Genomic DNA, 19,554 nt, shown 5'->3' on the forward strand with positions numbered 1-19,554 from the left:
TAAAAGATACATGTGCTAAAGTAGTGGGAGCGGGGGGGGGGGGAATAATGTGTAAATTCTTAACTATTGGGCACAGTTGCATTTTTTGTTTTGAAGAACAGTCAGGCATTCCTACTGCTCGATTCCATCAATATACCAAATTGAATATATATGTTTTATGTTGTCTGAGCAATATAGTCAGTTCATGTTCGGCAAGTAGACAGTATATTTAATTTTTCTCCCAATTTTCAACACCCCCCCTCCCAGAAACCCCATAAAAATGGTTGTGTGCTTGTGTTACACACTGTGTCCAGTGTAACACACTTCTCTTTGTGATACACCCCTGAAGATGCCAGCCACAGATGCAGACAAAACGTTAGGAACAAGATCTACCAGACCACGGCCACGCAGCCCGGAAAGGCCACAACAACCAATTGAGTCTGGCCGCGAAAGCCTTCAACATCCAATAAAAATGGTTTGTTTTCCTCATGGCTATATAATTTCTAGGTGTCTTAAATCTCTAGCTACCCTTACAAACTTTAAGAATGGTTGTTTCTAGGAAACATGATAAGATAAAATTATGCACGACATACGGGAAACAGATAGAGAAATATCTCTGTTATAACAACAGAATTCAAGGTAACCTCAAGGAACCGACGAGTGGCAAATTCAGAACAAAGTTCACAGCTTGCGCAAACAGATATGTGGAGCTTGTAGCAGCAAGGTGGCTTTAAAAGGAAATGAAACTGTTTATGTTGTCTGAACGGAACCTCCATGTGCGAAGGCAGTATACCTCTGAAAATCAATTGCTGGTGAGAGCTGTCACGTCATGGCCTCTTGTAAGTTTCTCAGAGCTTAGCTGCTGTAGGAAACAGGAGGCTGGACTCCATGGACCCCAGTCCGATCCTACAAAGCTCTCCTGATGTCCTTTGTGTATGATAGATAAATAGTCATATTTTTACTTCCAGAGTTAGATACGAATTAGCTTAGCTATAAGCCAAGCTACAAGGGTCAGTGCTATCAGTCACAGACCAGGAAAGGGATTTGGGCGTCTTAGTTGATAGTTCCATGGGAATGTCAACTCAATGCATGGCAGCTGTGAAAAAGGCAAACTCTATGCTGGGGATAATTAGGAAAGGAATTGAGAATAAAACTGCAAAGATTGTCATGCCCTTATATAAAGCAGTGGTGCGACCGCACTTGGAGTACTGTGTCCAGTTCTGGTCGCCGCATCTCAAAAAGGATATTGAGGAGATAGAAAAAGTGCAGAGAAGGGCAACGAGGATGATTGAGGGACTGGAGCACCTTCCCTATGAGGAGAGGCTGCAGCGTTTGGGACTCTTTAGTTTGGAGAGGAGATGTCTGAGGGGGGATATGACTGAAGTCTATAAAATTATGCATGGGGTAGAAAATGTTGACAGAGAGACATTTTTCTCTCTTTCTCACAATACTAGAACCAGGGGGCATTCATTGAAAATGCTGGGGGGAAGAATTAGGACTAATCAAAGGAAACACTTCTTCACGCAACGTGTGATTGGTGTTTGGAATATGCTGCCACAGGAGGTGGTGATGGCCACTCACCTGGATAGCTTTAAAAGGGGCTTGGACAGATTTATGGAGGAGAAGTCGATTTATGGCTCCCAATCTTGATCCTCTTTGATCTGAGATTGCAAATGCCTTAACAGACCAGGTGCTCGGGAGCAACAGCCGCAGAAGGCCATTGCTTTCACCTCCTGCATGTGAGCTCCCAAAGGCACCTGGTGGGCCACTGCGAGTAGCAGAGAGCTGGACTAGACGGACTCTGGTCTGATCCAGCTGGCTTGTTCTTATGTTCTTAAGCCAGCCAGGGCTTGTTGGCACATTTCCATCATGCAAGCAAGTGACATTCAGCAGAATTTTACCTTGCTTGTTTATTTAAAGAGTATGGTTCTGGCCCCCAAGACTGTGAAAACCTATTTGAATGTGTGCTGGATGGCTTTTCAGAAGCCTGAGGAGGAAACGTTAAGACTTCTGCGGAAACATGACCTCATTGCCTCACTTCTCAGCTACAAAGACAAAACAATACGAACACACGCGCTTAATCTGAATAACGTATGCATGAGTCAGAATTCACTTGTTTGGGTTACCGCGGCAGGAATAAATGGAGCCTCCGTTCAGAGAGGCAGTGTATCTGTGGACACTGGATGCTTGGGATAGTCCGTCTAGAGTCGAAACTGAGCAGCAGAAAATACCCCCGGCATGAATCAGGCAGGCAGGAAGTTTGGCAGCCAGCCTGAGTCTTTCCTGGTTCAGCCGATTACTGACATTCCTTGCAGATGATTCCTGCCATCTTTCACACTTAAAGCCAGCATCTGGTTCATTTCAGCAAGGAGCGGAAGATGCCACTGCCTGTCTGGGTGAGGGACTACCCTGATATAGGCTGGTCTAAACACAGAGATAAGGTCAAGAAGGGCAGTAAAAATCTGTCAGCTGCCGTTCAAAAGTTCTTTTTTCCACAATGGTGGTCAGTTTATCCCGGCAGCTTTGAAATTCTTCAACATGAAGGTGGTGCAACACCTGCTATATGGATTCATAAGAACATAAGAACAAGCCAGCTGGATCAGACCAGAGTCCATCTAGTCCAGCTCTCTGCTACTCGCAGTGGCCCACCAGGTGCCTTTGGGAGCTCACATGCAGGAGGTGAAAGCAATGGCCTTCTGCGGCTGTTGCTCCCGAGCACCTGGTCTGTTAAGGCATTTGCAATCTCAGATCGAAGAGGATCAAGATTGGTAGCCATAAATCGACTTCTCCTCCATAAATCTGTCCAAGCCCCTTTTAAAGCTATCCAGGTGAGTGGCCATCACCACCTCCTGTGGCAGCATATTCCAAACACCAATCACACATTGCGTGAAGAAGTGTTTCCTTTTATCAGTTCTTCCCCCCAGCATTTTCAATGGATGCCCCCCCGGTTCTGGTATTGTGAGAAAGAGAGAAAAATTTCTCTCTGTCCACATTTTCTACCCCATGCATAATTTTATAGACTTCAATCATATCCCCCCTCAGACGCCTCCTCTCCAAACTAAAGAGTCCCAAACGCTGCAGCCTCTCCTCATAGGGAAGGTGCTCCCGTCCCTCAATCATCCTTGTTGCCCTTCTCTGCACTTTTTCTATCTCTTCGATATCCTTTTTGAGATACGGCAACCAGAACTGGACACAGTACTCCAAGTGCGGTCGCACCACTGCTTTATATAAGGGCATGACAATCTTTGCATTCATGCATCGAAGCCCTCTCTTGAACTCATCCAGTCTGCTTTTCTTCATAAAACTGCTGGGAGTCCCTCTTGTGTCCCTTATGCTGTCCTTTGCTTGGAAGCGGGACAGCATCTTGGTCTGCAACCTGCGGCTCTCCAGTTGTTCATGGACTACACTTCCCATCAGCCCCTGCCAGCATGGCCAATTGTAGTCCGTGAACATCTGGAGAGCCGCAGGTTGCAGACCCCTGCCTGGGCCGCAACTTTCAAATTCTGGCTGCGTCTTTGCTTCCACTCAGATCCACAGTTTGATCTCACTTGCAACGCGTGGCCTTCAGACCTCTGATTGGTGGCCGTGCATTGACGCCAAGATCCTGGCCCTGGGTATTGCGTGGGATTCTTTACTCGTGCTCCCCGCCTCAGAAATATTTCAGCAATGAAAAGGCAGATTGTTCGAGCAGGAATACCAATTCCTTATGAGAAAGGCATAGAGTTCCTGCTCTCCAGAGGTGGGATCCAGCAGGTTCTCACAGGTTCCCAAGAGTAGGTTACTGATTATTTGTGTGTGCGGAGAGGGGGTTACTAATGGGTGATTTTGCCACGTGGTTTTTGCCTTAGTTACGCCCCTCCTCTCAGCAGTAGCGCGCAGAACTTGAAGCAGTCTAGCAGGAGGTGCACCGGCATGCGTGGCAGCCTGCGCCTGCGTGCATTCGTTTCCCGCCCAAGGACCGGCGCAGCGGTTGCGTCCTTGCCACAGCCCCACCCAGGAATGCCCCGCCCCCGGAATGCCTGACCACGCCCCTGTCGTGCCCCGCCCAGCCCCATTGGTGCTACGCCACAGTTTGAATCCCACCACCATGGGAACCTGTTACTAAAATTTTTGGATCCCACCACTGCTGCTCTCCTTTCCATTTTGGTATTATTCCTCAAAAAATTTGTATCGCTGTCCATTTGGACCAATTACTTGTTTATAATCAAAGATGCGTCTTGACCCGAACTGGATGCAACACCTTTCCTTCTCCTTTATTACAAGGCCGGTTTTCTAAAATCCCACGACACGAACGGCGTTGCTTATTTTGTCCATCTGTAATCGATTCCCTCGAACATACCTTACTTTTTTTTGTCCTAGGTACAATTACTGTAGACCTGATTTTGCTGCATTGTTCTTGGTCGGGTTTGAGCCATTATCTGTCAGCGTTAAAATGATTGATTTGCTTAATATAAGGTGACCAGATGGTCACCTTTGTGAACCGAGACAGATGGGTAGGCGGGCGGCCGCACGCACACAGCCACAGGAGCGCACTGCCTTCTGGGGCACTGCCGTTTGGCGGGAAACGGCAGCGCCCCAGAAGGCCGTGCTCCTGTGGCCGCGCGTGCGGGAGGCTGCCGCACTGCCTTGCGCCCCAGAAGGCAGTGCGGCAGCCTTCCAAAAATCGGGACAATTGAAATAACCCGCGGGATGCGGGACAAATTGTTTTAAGGCGGCACTGTCCCACCCAAAGCTGGACGTCTGGTCAGCCTAGCTTAATAGTACTGAAGTCAAGATATCTGAAGTTGTAGCTAAAAAAATTTTTTTTAAGTCTTGTGTAGTTAGAAAAATACCTAAGGTTTTGCTCAGCTTAACTTTGTATTATGTTTTGACGTTTTTTCTCTTCTTGTTTTGTAAATGCCTAATAAAGGTTACTGAATTGAACTGAACTGACTACCCTGATATGCATAAATGGGCCGAGAAAATTCTCCCCCTCCCCCCCAGGCAAACTCAGGCCCCTTCCACACACGCAAAATAATGCGTTTTCAAACCACTTTCACAACTGTTTGCAAGTGGATTTTGCCATTCCGCACAGCTTCAAAGAGCATTGAAAGCAGTTTGAAAGTGCATTATTCTGCATGTGCGAAAGGAGCCAAAGTCTAGCCTGAATTTTACCTTGCTAGCTGACACCCATTCTGTGTGCCCATTTCTGGGGAAACAGGGATTGTCTCCAAAGTGCACCCATATGAGAAATTAATCTGTTGAACAGATCAAACCTTCTGTGAGACCAAAGCACTCACAACCATGGAAGGGCCAGGAGTGACCGCTGCTTCTCTGCAGGAGTCTCTGGGCTTGCTTTCCAGACTCCTGGAGAGAAAGGGAGCTCGTTCAGCCACGCTTCTTCAGTGGGTATAACTGGCTTTGGGGATCTGGATGATTTTACATCTTGCTGGCTGATTCTCACTTGACTGCGTTCTCACCTCTTACGTTTATTGATGAATTACTAAGGAAGTTCCATAAGGTGGCATATTGAGCTGGGACTTTATCGGTTGGATTGCAGACTGGCAGCGTTTGGTTTATGAATGGCGTTTGACTCACCTACTCTCTGTATGCATTTTTGCACAGATATATTTGTATGCTGCCTTGAGTGTATCTATATAAGAAGAAGAGTTGGATTTATATCCCCCCTTCTCTCCTGTAGGAGACTCAAAGGGGCTTACAATCTCCTTGCCCTTCCCCCCCTCACAACAAACACCCTGTGAGGTAGGTGGGGCTGAGAGAGCTCCAAAGAACTGTGACTGTCACTAGCCCAAGGTCACCCAGCTGGCGTGTGTGGGAGTGCCCAGGCTAATCTGAATTCCCCCAGATAAGCCTCCACAGCTCAAGCGGCAGAGCAGGGAATCAAACCCGGTTCCTCCAGATTAGAGTACACCTGCTCTTAACCACTACGCCACTGCTGCTCCCTATAGTGGCATAGGAATGATTAGCCCAATTTGTATATAGACTTATAGCGCTGCACCTTTTTATCTTGTGCATTTTAATACAGATTTGTACAGTCTTTGCTCCAGCCTGATCTTTCAGCCATCTGAGGTATGGCGGCCTGATTTTTTCTTGCACATTTTTACACTGTACCTCAGTGGCGTAGGAGGTTAAGAGCTCGTATTTCTAATCTGGAGGAACCGGGTTTGATTCCCAGCTCTGCCGCCTGAGCTGTGGAGGCTTCTCTGGGGAATTCAGATTAGCCTGTACACTCCCACACACGCCAGCTGGGTGACCTTGGGCTAGTCACAGCTTCTCGGAGCTCTCTCAGCCCCACCCACCTCACAGGGTGTTTGTTGTGAGGGGGGAAGGGCAAGGAGATTGTCAGTCCCTTTGAGTCTCCTGCAGGAGAGAAAGGGGGGGATATAAATCCAAACTCTTCTTCTTTCTCATGTATCTGGATTGCAGTCAGTGCGATTCTAAACAGAGTTGTGCCCTTCTAATCCTATTGAAGTCAATGGGCTTACAACAGTGTAGCTCTGCTCGCAGTGCTGATGCAGACGTGGCAAATGACCCGACTTTGGAGGAAACTGTCCATTGGATGTCAAGATGAGCACACACACCCCAATCTGGACTGGCTTCTTTCCAGTTGAGTGGCATGCCCAGAACAAGAAAGCACGCAGGCACACAATGGGCAGTCTCTTTCAAGGACAGGCAGCTTTTTACTGTGAAAGTGAACCTTATCAGCAATCAGAGACACAACAGGCCTCCAGTTCGTACATACATAAGCCTCTATTGCAGTGGTGGCGAACCTATGGCACACGTGCCAGAGGTGGCACTCAGAGCCCTCTCTGTGGGCACGTGTGCACAGAGTTCGTCATGTAGGTGGAGCGGAAAATCACACCCCCACCCCCACACACACATGCACACATCTAGGCTGGCCTTGCTTCTGAGTAAACCCTCCTAGGGCTGTGATTCACCCATTCAAAACATTGTACGGTTGCTTCACCAAGCTTACTCCCGAGTAATGCACTCCTTGGATCAAACTGTTTTTCCTAAACTAAAACCTCAGTATTCAGGTTAAATTGCCGTGTTGGCATTTTGCGATGAATAAGTGGGGTTTGGGTTGCAATTTGGGCACTCGGTCTCGAAAAGGTTTGCCATCACTGCTCTATTGGCATCCAAAATATAATGTGGTATAATCATTAAAAGGCGACACGGTCGATTAACATTAAAAAGTAATAGAAAGCAAAATAGAAAACAAAATTATAAAAATACATGTTACAATATCTAAAATTAACACTTATTCCTAACAGTGCAAAGGTTTGTAGTGCCCTGTAGTAAACTAGATACGCTCTCACACAGATTTGCAGAAGGGCCAATTAACAAAAAGGACGACAAAGCTGCAACGGACGAGTCGGCTCTCAGTTCAAGAATAGGGGCTAAGAACTTGGCCTGGATCTCAGCATAGAGCCGTGGTGGTGAACCTTTGGCACTCCAGATGTCATGGACTACAATTCCCATCAGCCCCTGCCAATTGCCCATGCTGGCAGGGGCTGATGGGAATTGTAGTCCATAACATCTGGAGTGCCAAAGGTTCGCCACCACTGGCATAGAATAAGCAGAAGAATAAAATATGGCGGACTGTTTCAATCGTTCCTGAATCACAAGGGCAGACGCTTTCTGCATATGGTACTCTCTGGAGTCTTCCAGAGAGTAAAGCAGATGGCATAGCATTAAAGTGAACGGGAGCATAAGGTCTGTGCTGCCTTGGATTTTGTAAGAGAGCAATATTCAGCTATATGGCCTGGTGTACTTGCAGAGGCGAAGTGCTCACGGGGACATGTGGAGGGGGGTCACATGTCCCCGGGTGCATGCTAGCTGGTCATGTGGGGGAGCGGAGAATTGCCCCCTCCCCTCCCCTTGGCCCTGGCCCACCCTGCTGGGCTGTTCCTTCAGCTAGCAGAGTCTCCGCCAGCTAGCAGAGTCTCCGCCGGTTTTCAGCAATTTGCAGTAAGGTGCAGGGGTTTGTGGAGAAAAGTCACCCAGACAAAGCTGTTGCAGGCCGTGTCTGCAACTTGTTTAATGACAAGGTCTTGCCCCATTTCAGACAAATCTTAGAGAGGAGTCAGAAACAGACCTCTTGGGACAGCTTTCTGGTGCGACATTGGTCCACTGGCTCTGAAGCTGGTCCTCGTGTTCTTGTTTGTGACTGTTTTCGACATTAAACACTATGTTTATTCACCAAAAATGTGTTTGGGGTATGTTTTTTTTGGAGTGCCTAGAACGGATTAATTGGATTTACATTGATTCCTATGGTGTAACGAACCAGTAAAGTCCAGTCAAAGTTTGCCTCGGTTTTCATCTGTTTGCCTCGGTTTTCATCTGCCTCGGTTTTCATCTGTTTCGGTTTTCATCGATTCTTTTCGGACGGATTACCAACGAAAACCGAGGTTCCACTGTACTAAAGGTATATAACGGAGGTTTCCCAACCTGGTGCCCATGGGCGCCCACTGACATCTTTATTGGCACCAGGGTTGCCAGCTCCGGGTGGAGAAATACCTGGAGATTTTGCAGGTGTCGCCCGAGAAAGGTGGAGCATGGGTTAGGGCAGGGGTGGGCAATTATTTTTTCCATGGGGCCGCATAAGGAACAGAAAATATTGTGGAGGGCCAGGCCAAAAGGCAGGGGGGCGAGGCGCTTTTGAAAGCCCCACAGAAGCCGGCAGCCCAGGCAACCGGTTTCTGCGGGGCTTTCAAAGGTGCCTCGCTCCCCAGCATGGCAGGGGGGCCAGTCAGGGTCATCCGGCAGGCCGCATGTGGCCCGCGGGCCGTATAATGCCCAGGTCTGGGTTAGGGTTACGGGAAGGGACTTCTGCTAAGCACAATGCCACAGAGTTCACCATCCAAGCAAACATGTTCTCCAGGAGAAACTGATTTCATCGCCTGGAAATCAATTGAAATAGCGGGAGATCTCCAGATTTTACTGGGAGGTTGGCCACCCTACCTGGCACCAACCAAAAGTTTTTAGAAATTGGGTGGGGTCAGGTGAGACTGTTGCCCAGCAGGGCTTCTGATTGGCCACCGGAGATCCCATGGCCACCGGAGATGGGAATTGTAGTCCATGAACATCTGGAGAGCCGCAGGTTGCAGACCCCTGGCCTATCTAAACTTTCTTGTCGGTCTCTCATTCGGGCACTACTTGCTATTCATCAGGTCGCTGGTCACAAACCCTCCATCCGTATCTCGGGACCCCCAACAAACCTGGATTATTCTGCGTATTCCCCCCATCACCTAGTCAAGACAGCTCTCCGTGGGATCCTTGTTGTGTTAGAACAGTGATGGTGAACCTTTTTGAGACCGAGTGCCCAAATTGCAACCCCAAACCCACTTATTTATCGCAGAGTGCCAACATGGCAATTCAACCTGAATACTGAGGTTGTAGTTTAGAAAAAACGGTTGGCTCCGAGGCGTGCGTTACTCGGGAGTAAGCTTGGTGGTAGTTGGTGGCTTTGCTTTGAAGCAACCGTGCAACTCTTCCAACGGGTGAATCACGACCCTAGGAGGGTTTACTCAGAAGCAAGCCCCATTGCCAGCAACCGAGCTTACTCCCAGTAAAGGATCGTGCTTTAGTTCTTCGCATGAAAATCAGTGGGGTTTAACAGCGCTTAACAGGGTGACCTACACTGCTTCCCCAAAACTAGGTCTTAGGTTTAATGCTAATAATCGAGCCCAGCGGCCCAGGGCAGCCTAGATGTTGGGGAGGGGCACACTATTTGTGTGTGCCCACAGAGAGGGCTCTGAGTGCCACCTCTGGCACCCGTGCCATAGGTTCGCCACCACTGTGTTAGAATATGCACATTCCTCTTGAGAGGTACCTCTTGAGAAGTATTGACACATGCCATGCTGGCAGGGGCTGATGGGAATTGTAGTCCATGAACATCTGGAGAGCTGAAGGTTGCAGACCCCTGGACTCTGGGCAGATTAAAATAATAATGTTTCAGTGGCAGCTTCTACCTGATGGCTCATTTTATTCTCTTGCTCTCCTCTTTCGCAGCATGTTTTCTAAAATTACCCCAGAGGTGGGATCCAGCAGGTTCTCACAGGTTCCCGAGAGTAGGTTACTAATTATTTGTGTGTGCTGAGAGGGGGTTACTAATTGGTGATTTTGCCACGTGATTTTTGCCTTAGTTACGCCCCTCCTCTCAGCAATAGCACGCAGAACTTGAAGTAGTCTAGCAGGAGGTGCACCGGTGTGCCTGACAGCCTGCGCCTGCGTGCATTCGTTTCCCGCCCAAGGACCGACGCAGCGGCTACGTCCTTGCCACAGCTCCGCCGAGGAATGCCCCACCCCCAGAATGCCTGGCCACGCCCCCGTCGTGCCCCGCCCAGCCCCATTGGCGCTACGCCACAGTTTGAATCCCACCACCATGGGAGCCTGTTACTAAAGTTTTTGGATCCCACCACTGAATTACCCCCCTCTTCTCTCCTGCACTGGGGCTTTGTCAGTGTGGCAGCCATTTTGTGGCTGCGCCCCCCCCCCCACACACACATTAGACTTCTAAAGGTTCCCACCAGCTCAAAAAAAGTTGGGGATTCCTGATCTACAACATGGGTGGGTGGTCTCTATCGGCACTCAAAGTAGGGGGAAAAATCCACCCCTTTTTCCCGGGGCGGGGGAACTAAATCCTCGTTGGCATCACATCTACAAAGAACGAGATATTTGGTAGTCCAGTATACCAGTGCCTTTGAGAATGCACAAAAGATTTTTTTGAAATGAACTTCGAGCAACGATGTTGGCCCGTTGCAATGCCCTTCCATCAGCCATATCAACAGGGAGATTCACTGAAACCCCTTACCACCAAAGGCTATGCATGTGCAACGGGAACTGTGTAGACTCTATAGATCATATTTTACTTTATTGTCCACTCTACGCTGTACCCAGAGTCAAATACTTGTCATCCCTGCTACTCAAAAAAGAGTATGCATCTGACTTGCAAAAGATTAGCTTTCTGTTGGACAGCCCCAGTAGTGACGCAAACGATGCAGTCTCCAAATTTTTGGATTTGTATGTGAAACAGCGCTCTAGGAGCAAATCCTGAACATCAGCCTTCTTTTCCGGTACATTTATTTTAGTTTCCCTCTATTTGGTTTAGTGGACTTGTGTATATAATATTGTTATGCCAATGAAGGTTCTTTGTTTGATGAAATGAACTTACTCCTGAGATTACTACTATAACTGCTAACCTTTTTTTTTTTGCAGAGGTTGTTAAAGATAAGAGTGTACTGTGAGTTTTATTTTGAACTTCATTATTGTGTGTTATTTAAATACCAATGAATGAATGAATGAATGAATGAATGAATGAATGAATGAATGAATGAATGAAAAGATCTTTTGCAACTGAGCCTCTGCCGCCATCTGCCTCCTCCCCGGGTTCAAGCAGGAGTCTGAGACTATCTTAAGTACTGGCACTTTTCTTGTGGGACCTGGGTTCGAATGTCTAATCTGCCATGGATGCTTGCCAAGTGAACCTGTTACTCTTGTTCCCAGACCTACCTCATAGGGCAGCGATGGCGAACCTTTTCGAGACCGAGTGCCCAACTGCGACCCAAAACCTACTTATTTATTGCAAAGTGCCAACACGGCAAAACCTGAATACTGAGGTTTTAGTTTAGAAAAAAACGGTTGGCTCCGAGGCGCGCGTTACTCGGGAGTAAGCTTGGTGGTAGTTGGGCGCCCAGCAGCCCAGCCCAGCCTAGATGTGTGTGGGGGGGTGTGGGGGTGATTTTCTGCCTCCCCACATGACAAACTCTGTGCACGCATGCCCACAGAGAGGGCTCTGAGTGCCGCCTCTGGCACGCGTGCCATAGGTTAGCCACTGATGGGATTTGGCAAGTGCCAGTAACACAATCCAGTAATGAAGGAGTGAATTGTTGCATGCTAATTAGTTAGTGAGGTCAGAAGTCAGTGACTAGGTAATTGATACCTATTGGTTGGGTGGGCTACATGCAGGTCTGCCCGTAGGCTTTAGATCAGGGGTAGGGAACCTGCGGCTCTCCAGATGTTCAGGAACTACAATTCCCATCAGCCCCTACCAGCATGACCAATTGGCCATGCTGGTAGGGGCTGATGGTCCCCCCCCACCCCCCCCCCCCCCCACCCCCCCCCCCCCCCACCCCCCCCCCCCCCCACCCCCCCCCCCCCCCACCCCCCCCCCCCCCCACCCCCCCCCCCCCCCACCCCCCCCCCCCCCCACCCCCCCCCCCCCCCACCCCCCCCCCCCCCCACCCCCCCCCCCCCCCACCCCCCCCCCCCCCCACCCCCCCCCCCCCCCACCCCCCCCCCCCCCCACCCCCCCCCCCCCCCACCCCCCCCCCCCCCCACCCCCCCCCCCCCCCACCCCCCCCCCCCCCCACCCCCCCCCCCCCCCACCCCCCCCCCCCCCCACCCCCCCCCCCCCCCACCCCCCCCCCCCCCCACCCCCCCCCCCCCCCACCCCCCCCCCCCCCCACCCCCCCCCCCCCCCACCCCCCCCCCCCCCCACCCCCCCCCCCCCCCACCCCCCCCCCCCCCCACCCCCCCCCCCCCCCACCCCCCCCCCCCCCCACCCCCCCCCCCCCCCACCCCCCCCCCCCCCCACCCCCCCCCCCCCCCACCCCCCCCCCCCCCCACCCCCCCCCCCCCCCACCCCCCCCCCCCCCCACCCCCCCCCCCCCCCACCCCCCCCCCCCCCCACCCCCCCCCCCCCCCACCCCCCCCCCCCCCCACCCCCCCCCCCCCCCACCCCCCCCCCCCCCCACCCCCCCCCCCCCCCACCCCCCCCCCCCCCCACCCCCCCCCCCCCCCACCCCCCCCCCCCCCCACCCCCCCCCCCCCCCACCCCCCCCCCCCCCCACCCCCCCCCCCCCCCACCCCCCCCCCCCCCCACCCCCCCCCCCCCCCACCCCCCCCCCCCCCCACCCCCCCCCCCCCCCACCCCCCCCCCCCCCCACCCCCCCCCCCCCCCACCCCCCCCCCCCCCCACCCCCCCCCCCCCCCACCCCCCCCCCCCCCCACCCCCCCCCCCCCCCACCCCCCCCCCCCCCCACCCCCCCCCCCCCCCACCCCCCCCCCCCCCCACCCCCCCCCCCCCCCACCCCCCCCCCCCCCCACCCCCCCCCCCCCCCACCCCCCCCCCCCCCCACCCCCCCCCCCCCCCACCCCCCCCCCCCCCCACCCCCCCCCCCCCCCACCCCCCCCCCCCCCCACCCCCCCCCCCCCCCACCCCCCCCCCCCCCCACCCCCCCCCCCCCCCACCCCCCCCCCCCCCCACCCCCCCCCCCCCCCACCCCCCCCCCCCCCCACCCCCCCCCCCCCCCACCCCCCCCCCCCCCCACCCCCCCCCCCCCCCACCCCCCCCCCCCCCCACCCCCCCCCCCCCCCACCCCCCCCCCCCCCCACCCCCCCCCCCCCCCACCCCCCCCCCCCCCCACCCCCCCCCCCCCCCACCCCCCCCCCCCCCCACCCCCCCCCCCCCCCACCCCCCCCCCCCCCCACCCCCCCCCCCCCCCACCCCCCCCCCCCCCCACCCCCCCCCCCCCCCACCCCCCCCCCCCCCCACCCCCCCCCCCCCCCACCCCCCCCCCCCCCCACCCCCCCCCCCCCCCACCCCCCCCCCCCCCCACCCCCCCCCCCCCCCACCCCCCCCCCCCCCCACCCCCCCCCCCCCCCACCCCCCCCCCCCCCCACCCCCCCCCCCCCCCACCCCCCCCCCCCCCCACCCCCCCCCCCCCCCACCCCCCCCCCCCCCCACCCCCCCCCCCCCCCACCCCCCCCCCCCCCCACCCCCCCCCCCCCCCACCCCCCCCCCCCCCCACCCCCCCCCCCCCCCACCCCCCCCCCCCCCCACCCCCCCCCCCCCCCACCCCCCCCCCCCCCCACCCCCCCCCCCCCCCACCCCCCCCCCCCCCCACCCCCCCCCCCCCCCACCCCCCCCCCCCCCCACCCCCCCCCCCCCCCACCCCCCCCCCCCCCCACCCCCCCCCCCCCCCACCCCCCCCCCCCCCCACCCCCCCCCCCCCCCACCCCCCCCCCCCCCCACCCCCCCCCCCCCCCACCCCCCCCCCCCCCCACCCCCCCCCCCCCCCACCCCCCCCCCCCCCCACCCCCCCCCCCCCCCACCCCCCCCCCCCCCCACCCCCCCCCCCCCCCACCCCCCCCCCCCCCCACCCCCCCCCCCCCCCACCCCCCCCCCCCCCCACCCCCCCCCCCCCCCACCCCCCCCCCCCCCCACCCCCCCCCCCCCCCACCCCCCCCCCCCCCCACCCCCCCCCCCCCCCACCCCCCCCCCCCCCCACCCCCCCCCCCCCCCACCCCCCCCCCCCCCCACCCCCCCCCCCCCCCACCCCCCCCCCCCCCCACCCCCCCCCCCCCCCACCCCCCCCCCCCCCCACCCCCCCCCCCCCCCACCCCCCCCCCCCCCCACCCCCCCCCCCCCCCACCCCCCCCCCCCCCCACCCCCCCCCCCCCCCACCCCCCCCCCCCCCCACCCCCCCCCCCCCCCACCCCCCCCCCCCCCCACCCCCCCCCCCCCCCACCCCCCCCCCCCCCCACCCCCCCCCCCCCCCACCCCCCCCCCCCCCCACCCCCCCCCCCCCCCACCCCCCCCCCCCCCCACCCCCCCCCCCCCCCACCCCCCCCCCCCCCCACCCCCCCCCCCCCCCACCCCCCCCCCCCCCCACCCCCCCCCCCCCCCACCCCCCCCCCCCCCCACCCCCCCCCCCCCCCACCCCCCCCCCCCCCCACCCCCCCCCCCCCCCACCCCCCCCCCCCCCCACCCCCCCCCCCCCCCACCCCCCCCCCCCCCCACCCCCCCCCCCCCCCACCCCCCCCCCCCCCCACCCCCCCCCCCCCCCACCCCCCCCCCCCCCCACCCCCCCCCCCCCCCACCCCCCCCCCCCCCCACCCCCCCCCCCCCCCACCCCCCCCCCCCCCCACCCCCCCCCCCCCCCACCCCCCCCCCCCCCCACCCCCCCCCCCCCCCACCCCCCCCCCCCCCCACCCCCCCCCCCCCCCACCCCCCCCCCCCCCCACCCCCCCCCCCCCCCACCCCCCCCCCCCCCCACCCCCCCCCCCCCCCACCCCCCCCCCCCCCAAAGGGCAAGGGAGGATTGTAAGCCCCTTTGGGAGTCTCCCCACAGGAGAGAAAAGGGGGGGATAAAAAATACAAACCTCCCTCCTCCCTCCTCCCTCCCTCCCTCCTCTTCTTTCGCTCTTCTTCTTCTTCTTCTTCTTCTTCTTCTTCTTCTTCTTCTTCTTCTTCTTCTTCTTCTTCTTCTTCTTCTTCTTCTTCTTCTTCTTCTTCTGTCTCTACCTGTGGGCTCAGGTGAGTTAGGTGCTTGAGTCTCTGCAGTTGGAGCAAAGCTGGATGCATGGACTGCATCTGCAGGGACATCTGGCTCTGAGTTTGGACCAGGCTGTTGTTTACCTTGTAAAGCTTGCAGGGGCCTCGGCTGCTCCAAGGCCGCCTCTTGTTGGTTCCCAACCTGGTCTGGGCTGATTGGGCTTACAGAAATACTTTCCCTCATCAACCCCTACAAAAAAATGCCTTGGCTTCTTTTTTTAAATTGTTTTCATACTCTTTTGCATTTCTTCAAAAATCATATCCCAAAACAATTGTGCCTGTTTACATATCCGCCACATATGAAAAAAAAGGAATCCTTCCGAATGTTGATTCCCTGCTCCTCCACATGAGTGACAAACTCTAATCTGGTGAGCCAGGTTTGTTTCCCCTCTCCTCCACATGAAGCCTGCTGGCTGGCCTTGCTTCCAAGATCTGATGGAAATGGGCTAGCTTGGGCCATACGTGTCACGGTTTGGCATATACCGTACATACTCGAGTATAAAGTCGACTTTTTCAGCACATTTTTAATACTGAAAAAGCCCCCCTTGGCTTATACTCGAGTATATATGGTAATTCCAAGATGGCCGCCAGAGCTGTGGCACACGGAGAAAGAAGATCACACCAGCTGTGGCAGAAGCATTTTGCCTGCATCCAACTTTGAGTATTAAATTCACCATTCCCTTTTGTGTTTTTATGTAAAGCTAGGCTTGTAAATCCTCCAGCTTTGATAAAGCCACAGTCTTTGCAATTAGAGTTGCTCCATTGGCTCTGAATGCCATGTTAGGTATTACTCTGTGCCCTTGAAATTTGTGTTCTGACAGGCATGGCATCCTCTTGGAGAGAGATTCCATTGCACTTGTAGCGTTTAAAGACTGCAGTCTCCCTTCTTGCCTTCATCCTGTTCGTCCTCTGATCATGAGGATTGCTTTTAGTCAACTTTTCTTACAACCAGTGAGATACCTTCATGAATTTTATTGGTATCGATTTTATTTTTGAAATTTACCAGTAGCTGCTGCATTTCCCACTCTAGACTTATACTCGAGTCAATCAGTTTCCCAGTTTTTTGTGGTAAAATTAGGTGCCTCGACTTATATTCGGGTCAACTTATACTCGAGTATATACGGTAAATTAGATTTGCTGCTAATCTATATGTTTAAGTAAATAGCGCTCTGGTAGATTTTTACCCTGCCTTTCCAGAGTCAAACCTGGCTAAAAGCATTGGAGAAGGATATCTCCACATGGTATATTATTCTTTTTTTGTAGTAACAAGCCTTTATTGGCATAAAATAAACATACAAAATAAGCATACAGAATTTGCCCATTATTGCTCACAGTTATAGACACTGGTACTAAAATATATACATGGTCCTTCTGTAACTATAGGACATTCCTTCAGCTAAGTTGACTCACTTAAACGTCATCGGATACTGACAGAAGCTAGAAAAATTACTGCTGGCTATATGTGGTCATAATACATAGACATTGATTGGTATTCATCTAGACCAGGGGTAGGGAACCTGCGGCTCTCCAGATGTTCAGGAACTACAATTCCCATCAGCCTCTGTCAGCATGGCCAATTGGCCATGCTGGTAGGGGCTGATGGGAATTGTAGTTCCTGAACATCTGGAGAGCCGCAGGTTCCTCACCCCTGATCTAGACTACCGTCTATTATCTTTAGCAGAAATTTTGCTACATTCTCGCACACTGTGGGATCCATGTTGTTCAAAAGCATAGGTATCTTAAGAGCATCGGTTAGATTGTTATACAGAAGTGGGATAAGTGCAGATTGCGACATTCTGATTTTTGCAAACCTTACACAATGAAAGAGGGTATGATTGAGTGTCTCCACCTGACCCATATTGCATGGACATAGCCTCCTCTGTTTATCAATTTGTTGATATCTGCCATAGAGCAGCATAGAAGGCATTAGATTGAATCTGGCCAGTGTTAAGGCTCTTCTTAATTTAGGGTTGGTGATCCAATGTAAATAATTGGCCATGGTATATTATTCAATTTCACAACTTTCCCCCCTGCCCCAGGTATTGTGGAGATCCGCTCGGTGCACGTGGGTGTCGTCGTGATCCGAGCTGTTCACAGCGACTTCTACTTGGCCATGAACAGAAAAGGGAGAATCTACGGCACGGTAACGTGGCAATTCTTTTCATATGGAAGGGAAAGATGGGCACGGGGAAGGGCTGCCAACTCTGGGCTGGGAGATTCCTGGAGGACTGGGGAGTGGGGCCTGGGCGTTTGGTACTGTCGATCTCCCTGCAATAGCCACTCTTGAATGCAGAAATCGGTTTAGTGAACAGGATCGATGAGCCTACAGCCCCAACAATTCTTTTCGGGAACTAATGTAAATACCGCAATTCGGGGTTAATAACTCTTCCCTTCCAACCCCCTCCCTGGGAATCCCAGCAGAGTGAAGTGACTAGCACCATACTAAGCAAAGTGGGATCTTCAAGGTTGTTCCTTAGATAAGACAGGTGTTGCCCTGCTACAGGACGAGAAAGCATTATTGTGTCAAGAGCAAATTTTTATTTATTTATTTATTTTTGAGGCTTTTATACCGCCCCATCCCCAAAGGGCTCTGGGCGGTGTACAACAAATAAAAGCAACAATACAGGGTAAGTAAAAACATTAAAAAGCAGCAACAATTAAACAACAATTATCAAGAGAATGAAAATATAAATGGGTCCAACATCTTAATTTTAAAATTCCCTCCCCACCCCCCAAAGGGAGGCATGGTGGCCTCGTTAGATGACAAATGACCCAGTTGTCAGGGTCGGACGAGGGCCAAACAGGGAGGGGGGCACCACATCAGCGGCCAGTTCCTCCAAAGGCCCGGCGGAACAGCTCCATCTTGCAGGCCCTGCGGAACTCGCTAAGGTCCCGCAGGGCCCGGACAGCTGGAGGAAGAGCGTTCCACCAGGCTGGGGCCAGAGCCATAAAGGCCCTGGCCCGCATGGAGGCCAGCCGCATCATTGAGGGGCCAGGGACCACCAGTAAATTGGCCTCAGCTGAACGGAGAGGCCGTGCAGGGACATGTGGGGTGATGCAAAAAGGAAATAAGGCAGAGGTTTCCCATGTCCCCGTCTCCCAACCCACTGCGAAAAGCAAGGGGGACAGATGATACACAGAAGGGTATCATGCCATAGAGACCCACTTCTAAAACAGCCGCTTTCTCTGGGGGACTGATCTCTTGTCATCTGGAGTATTGGATCGCTGGTTCTGGGTTGGGAAATACCTGGACAGGAGGATGGGAATTGGGACTTTAAGAGGGTATCATGCCATACAGCCCACCTTCCCAAGTGGCCATTACCTCCAGGTGAACTGCTGCCTGTCACCTAGAGTTCAGTTGTAATAGCGGGAGATCTCCAGAGACCACCTGAAGGTTTTCAGTCCTAGGTTGGCTGTGCTTCCCCAAAACCTTAGATCAGTGGCGTAGCTGCCAGGGGACATGGTGGGGCATCTTGCTCCGGGTGTGGGCATGGCGTAGGCATTCTGGGGGCGTGCGTGGCAGGGGCGCAGGACACACAGGTGCCCTGGGCGCAGTTCCTGCTTGCTACACCCCTGCCCTAGATCAAGTTTTCTTTTGGTTTTTTGAAAAAAAGATTCTTATGTATCAACCGGACACGTAACCCGCTCCTTCCTGTGTCTCCCGTGCTCTCTTTAGAAAGTGTACAACCCCAACTGCAAGTTCAAAGAGCGCATCGAAGAGAACGGCTTCAACACGTACGCCTCGCTGCACTGGCAGCACCAGGGCAGGCAAATGTTCCTCTCGCTCAACGGCAAAGGCGTCCCGCGGCTGGGCACGAAGACCTATCGGCAGCACCCGTCCACCCACTTCCTACCCATGCTCATCGCGTGATGCAATTTGCTTTTCCCGCGTCGCACTATTTTATTACATGCGTATTTAATTTTTTTTCTATTTATTATTTTTGTAATATAAAAAAAAGTGAAGGACCAAAAAAAGGGGGGGTGTTAAAGTGTAAAGCAATAAAGGAAGTCCCAAACAGTATCGGGCTGTGTTTGCGTACCTAAGAGATGACGCCGGATGCAATGCCTTTATTTTCTCTTCTTGAATTAGGACTGCTTGGTTACATGGGGAGGTGGTCTAAAGCAGGCATCGTTATGATCCCGGAATTCCTTTTCCTTGAAAGCAAGGCAAAATCGTGGCCAGAATGTCTTCTAGGATCAGCGGAAGGAAATTCTGCTTGGGAGTAGCAGTGGCG

General features: G+C 54.9%; 1 protein-coding gene across 1 annotated transcript in view; it reads left to right on the forward strand.

The window, feature by feature from the left end:
* FGF22 (fibroblast growth factor 22) overlaps positions 1-19,289 on the forward strand; it is a 35,087-nt gene extending 15,798 nt beyond the window's left edge. The window contains exons 4-5 of the mRNA XM_048497763.1: positions 17,359-17,462; positions 18,996-19,289. Coding sequence (XP_048353720.1) covers positions 17,359-17,462; positions 18,996-19,190 — 299 coding nt within the window. The 3' untranslated portion in view covers positions 19,191-19,289. The remainder of the gene's footprint in view (positions 1-17,358; positions 17,463-18,995) is intronic.
* The last annotated feature ends 265 nt before the right edge of the window (positions 19,290-19,554 follow it).

This window comes from Sphaerodactylus townsendi, linkage group LG05 (genome assembly GCF_021028975.2).
Source record: "Sphaerodactylus townsendi isolate TG3544 linkage group LG05, MPM_Stown_v2.3, whole genome shotgun sequence".
NCBI lineage: Eukaryota > Metazoa > Chordata > Lepidosauria > Squamata > Sphaerodactylidae > Sphaerodactylus > Sphaerodactylus townsendi.